Below are 5807 nucleotides of genomic sequence, written 5' to 3'. Positions count from 1 at the left end.
TGTGTGTGTGTGTGTGTGTGTGTGTGTGTGTGTGTGTGTGTGTGTGTGTATACTTCTGTTTTCAAGAGTCTTGGTTATTCACTTAGGAGTGCAGTTGCTAGGTCTTATGGTAACTCTATGTTTAACATTCTGAGGAACTACCATACTGTTTTACAAAGTGGCTGCACCATTTTATAATCCCACTAGCAATGTAGGGGGGCTCTAATTTTTCTGCGTTATCCTGACACTTATTTTCTGTCTTTTTAATTTTATCCGTCCTATTGGGGTGAAGTGGAATCTCATTGTGGTTTTGATTTGCATTTTCCCTAATAACTAATGATGTCGAGCATCTTTTCAAGTGTTAATTGGCCACATTTATATATCTCCCTTGGAGAAATATCTGTTCAAGTCCTTTGCTTATTTTAAAATTATTAATTTTGCTTGTGGTAAACTACACATAATATAAAATTTCCATCTTAACCTTTTTTAAGTGTACAGTTCAATGGCATTAGGTACATGCTCATTGTTGTACAAATATCACCACTGTCCATCTCCAGAACTCTTGATCTTCCAAAACTGAAACCCTGCACCCATTAAACACCAGTTCCACATTTCCCATTCCCCAGCCCCTGGCAACCATCATTCTACTTTCTGTCTCTATGAATTTGACTAGTCTAGATACTTAGACTGTATATAGTGGAATTATAAAATATTTGCTTTTTTTTGGGCGGGGGGGTGGGGTACGCGGGCCTCTCCCTATTGTGGCGTCTCCCGTTGCAGAGCACAGGCTCCGGACACGCAGGCTCAGCGGCCACAGCTCACGGGCCCAGCCGCTCCGTGGCATGTGGGATCTTCCCAGACCGGGACACGAACCCGTGTCCCCTGCATCGGCAGGCGGACTCCCAACCACTGCACCACTGGGGAAGCCCTATTTGTCCTTTTGTGACTGGCTTATTTGTGACTTTGCATAGTGTCTTCAAGGTTCATCCATGTTGTAGCATGTGTCAGAATTTCCTTCCTTTTAAAGACTGAATAATATTACATTGCATATATATATACAACATTTTGTTCATCCATTCATCCACTGAGGGACACTTGGGTTGCTTCCACGCCTTGGCTATTGTGAATAACGAACGTGGATGTACAAATATCTGTCCAAGTCCCTGCTTTCAATTCTTTTGGGTAAATGCCGAGGAGAGGAATTGTTGGACCATGTAGTAATTCTATTTTTAAGTTTTTAGGAACTGCCATACTGTTTTCCATAGCAGCTGCACCATTTTACATTCCCAACAATAGTGCACAAGAATTCCAATTATCCTCACCAACACTTATTTTCTGCTTTAAAAAAAAAAATAGTAGCCATCCTAATGAGAGTGAAATGGTATGTCATTGTGGTTTTGGTTTATATTTCCCTAATGATTAGAGATTATATCAGCCAGCTCTAACTGCCGTAACAAATACCATAGACTGGGTGGCTTAAACAACAGAAATTTATTTCTCACAGTTCTGGAGGCTGGGCAGTTCAAGATCAAAGTTCCAGCCAATTTGGTTCCTAGTAAGAGGTCTCCTCCTGGCTTGCAGATGGCTGCCTTCTCACTGTGTCCTCACAGGGCGGAGAAAGAGAGATCATTCTCTCTTCCTCTCTTTCTAAGGTCATCAATCCTATTGGATGAGAGCCCCACCCTTTTGACCTCATTTAACCTTAATTATCTCCTAAAAGTCCTATCTCCAAATACAATCATATATGAATTTTGGAAGAACACAGTTTGGTCCATAGCTGTGATGTTGAGCATATTTTCATGTATTTATTGGCCATTTGTATATCTACTTTGGACAAATGTGTATTCAAGTCTTTTGTTCACTCCTAAATAAGGATATTGGTTTTGTTTTGAGTTGTAGGAGTTCTTTAATATTCAGGATAATAACCCTTTATCAGATATAGGATCCACAAATGTTTTCTTCCATTCCATGAGTTGCCTTCTCACTCTGTTGACCATGTCCTTTTTTTTTTTTTTTTTTTTTTTTGCGGTACGCGGGCCTCTCACTGTTGTGGCCTCTCCCCTCGCGGAGCACAGGCTCTGGACGCGCAGGCTCAATGGCCATGGCTCACGGGCCCAGCCGCTCCGTGGCATGTGGGATCTTCCCGGACCTGGGCACGAACCCGTGTCCCCTGCATCGGCAGGTGGACTCTCAACCACTGCTCCACCAGGGAAGCCCTGACTGTGTCCTTTGATGCTCATTTTTAAATTGGGTTATTTATCTTTTGATTGTTGAGTTGTAAGAGTTCTTTATATATTCTGGATACAAGCCCCTTACTAGGTATATGATTTGCAAATATTTTCTCCCATACTGTGGGTTGTCATCTGACTTCCTGATGATGTCCTTTCAAACACAAAAGTTTTAAATTTTGATGAAGTCCCATTTACTTTTTATTTTGCCGCTTGTGCTTGTGGTGTCATATCTAAGAAATTATTGCCTAATTCAAAGTCATGAAGTTTACTCCTATGTTTTGTTCTAAGAGTTGTATAGTTTTAGCTCTTACATTTTGGTTTATGATCCATTTTGAGTTAATGCTTGTATATGGTATGAGATATTCCTTTTCTTTTAATCCCTAAGAACATAATCATTTTAGCATGTTTTTACTAGATTCAATATGGAAAAAAAGAATTAGTAAAGTGGGTTTTTTTTGTTTGTTTGGGGAGATCTTTTTTTTTTAAATCACTGACGTGGGAAGCCACATCTATTTATATCACCAAAAATATACCTCACTTGGATTAGGCTCATTCAGTCTGTTTTATAAGAAGAGAAATCCAAGCATAAGGTAACAACAGGAATGGCTGCCAATGGCAGTTGAGATAACACTCATTGAAAGATTATGAATAACGTCTTGATTACAAATAAAAGCGTGGTCTCATCTTTTTAGTCCAAAATTGGCTACGACTACATACCATCTTTTAGTCTGATTAATGGCAGGGTAACAATTAGAGTAGGAAAGAGATTAGCAAATCATTTAAGATGTCAAGTGCAGTTAGTGTGTCATTTTATCATAGATAATATAGTAACGCTCATAGCAACAGGTGTATGTAATAAATAAGAACTGAGAATACTCAGATATTGAAGAGTCAAGGTAATGTTTCTAAAATCAGCATTATTTTGTTGGATTTGATTTTCTTCCTCTGAATTGTCATACTGTTGAATTGGGCTTTGATTTACTGACACTCTAAGATTTGGTGTGGTTGTTCTTTTTGCTTTGCAGGATGCACAGAATCAAAAATTAAAGACAAGTGTATGGTATCGTGAGGTAAATGATTATGTTTTCTTCTGTGCATGCTGTACTCCTGAACTCGATCTGTTGCAAGATGTAATTATTCGAAGAAATAGATACTATCTTGTGTTTCTAGTTCTTTATGTCTGATTTATTAGAATTTGATTTGACCTGATTTATTAGAATCTGAGTAAGATACATGGCCGTGGTTTCTGGTTGGGGCAACCCTCTTTAGGAGTTGAATGGAAAGTCCTCTTGCCTGACAGATAGAACCAACGGGCTGATCAATTGAGTTATTCATCCGAATCCCTCTTCAGTTCTTTGATGAGATTGACATTGCCCCTTTGTGATGTTTCCGTTTTGGATACAGGTTTGGGATGATGAGTTTTTATCCTGGAACTCCAGCATGTTTGATGAGATTAGAGAGATCTCCCTACCCCTAAGTGCCGTCTGGGCTCCTGATATCATCATAAATGAGTTGTAAGTGTGCTGGGGTGTGTTTCTGTGGGGTTTAGACTGCTTAGAAGATTCAGGCTGGTTGCTGCTTCCTTTAAGTCATTGTTACTGTTTTTTGTTTCTCAACTTGAAGAAGAGCATACTGTTGGGAATATTCAGGTTAGAAGTACCATGAGTTGACATCATTTAAGATACAGATTTGATTGCTAATGCTTGATGTTACTCATGGATTGTGTGTGTGTGTGTGTGTGTGTGTGTGTGTGTGTGTGTTTTATACATTTACTTATTTATTTATATTTTTTATTTTTGGCTGCATTGGGTCTTTGTTGTTGCACATGGGCTTTCTCTAGTTGAGGGGAGCGGGGGCTACTCTTCGTTGCGGTGCGTGAGCTTCTCTCATTGCAGTGGCTTCTCTTGTTGCAGAGCACAGGCTCTAGGCATGCAGGCTTCCATAGTTGTGGCACGCAGGCTCAGTAGCTGTGGCTCGTGCACGGGCTTAGTTGCTCCGTGGCATGTGGGATCTTCCCAGACCAGGGCTCGAACCCGTGTGCCCTGCATTGGCAGGCGGATTCTTAACCACTGCACCACCAGGGAAGTCCTATGTCTGTGTTTATTTTTTCTTTTTTTTACATCTTTATTGGAGTATAATTGCTTTACAATGGTGTGTTAGTTTCTGCTTTATAACAAAGTGAATCAGCTATACATATACATATGTTCCCATATCTCTTCCCTCTTGCGTCTCCCTCCCTCCCACCCTCCCTATCCCACCCCTCCAGGCAATCACAAAGCACCGAGCTGATCTCCAGTGAGTTGACTTCCAAGGCTGTCATTGCTGAACCCACCTTTGCCAGGGTGGCTATCTCATGTAAAGTGCGATTCTGTCTTTGCACTTCTAGGCTAGTCTTGTTACGGTCACTATCATCTCATAATCAGTTCTGCTTATGTATTGGAATGACTAAAGCCCTTTCTGTAACAAAGATCTTTTGTGTTTCATATAGTGTGGACATTGAAAGATCACCTGATCTTCCCTATGTTTACGTGAACTCATCTGGGACCGTTAAGCACTCTAAGCCCATCCAACTGGTCTCTGCATGCAGTTTAGAGACATACAGTTTTCCATTCGATATCCAGAATTGCAGCCTAACCTTCAAAAGCATTCTGCACACAGGTAAGCCATGAGAGGTGTAGCCTGCTAGTGAGCAAACACACTGGTGCTGGGTTGGCACACATAGGTGAAATTATTACATTATGCTGTCCCTCAGGTCTATTTTATTCTTGCACATAATTGACATTTTATAAATCTAAATCTCTTCTTGTAGTTATTTGGCTCCTGCTGTAATTCAGACTAAGTACAGTATTGTGCCCAGAGATATTGCCCTTTGCTGCTGTTGGTTTGAAAATACAATATTAGGCCTCTACTGCCATTGAGAACGTTATAGAAATCTCATTCTATAGACAATGGAGTACAAACCCTCAGTTCATAGCTGCTTTTTTTCATGACCTGAAAGTTTTTATCCCCCATCCCTACCCCTAATTCAAAATGGTATATTGAACCCCATCTCCATAAGACTGTCCATGTGGGAACAGGAGTAAATAGGAAGGATTTGAATTGCGAGATGGAAAAGTGGGTTAATATTGGTGCCTCTCTCCATGGGAAGTCAAGTGTTTCTGTTGTCTTCAGTGGAAGATGTAGACCTGGCCTTCCTGAGAAGCAGAGAAGACATTACACATGACCAAAAAGCATTTTTGAATGACAGTGAGTGGGAACTTCTTTCTGTGTCCCCAACATACAACATTCTGCAGAGCAGCGCTGGAGATTTTGCACAGATTCAGTTTAATGTAAGTCCTCCCCCTTCCTGTCCCTGTCGCCCACTTCTCTGCAGTCTTTCACCTTCTCTATTGGGCTGAGGAGTCTCTCTCCTGCATCTTCTCATTCATTACCACCTAAGTACAGGAGATTCCAATGGTTCCAACATCCACTTTCATTTTGGCATTTCAGAGACGAGAGATTCAGCCATAGATCCTGGACTCCTGCTGTAGCTATTCCATATGTGAATATAAAGAGAATGGTTTTCAGACAGAGACCTGAAGCAGCCACTACAGCAGG

At 40.8% G+C, this 5807-nt stretch overlaps 1 protein-coding gene across 1 annotated transcript in view; it reads left to right on the top strand.

Moving 5' to 3' along the window:
• The window catches only part of HTR3B (5-hydroxytryptamine receptor 3B), a 39088-nt gene that overhangs the window by 22443 nt on the left and 10838 nt on the right, over nt 1-5807 (top strand). The window contains exons 4-7 of the mRNA XM_007452222.1: nt 3236-3280; nt 3615-3724; nt 4699-4868; nt 5382-5539. Coding sequence (XP_007452284.1) covers nt 3236-3280; nt 3615-3724; nt 4699-4868; nt 5382-5539 — 483 coding nt within the window. The remainder of the gene's footprint in view (nt 1-3235; nt 3281-3614; nt 3725-4698; nt 4869-5381; nt 5540-5807) is intronic.

The sequence above is a fragment of the Lipotes vexillifer genome, unplaced genomic scaffold (assembly GCF_000442215.2).
Source record: "Lipotes vexillifer unplaced genomic scaffold, Lipotes_vexillifer_v1.1 scaffold743, whole genome shotgun sequence".
NCBI lineage: Eukaryota > Metazoa > Chordata > Mammalia > Artiodactyla > Lipotidae > Lipotes > Lipotes vexillifer.
This window is presented reverse-complemented; position numbering and strand designations above follow the sequence as displayed.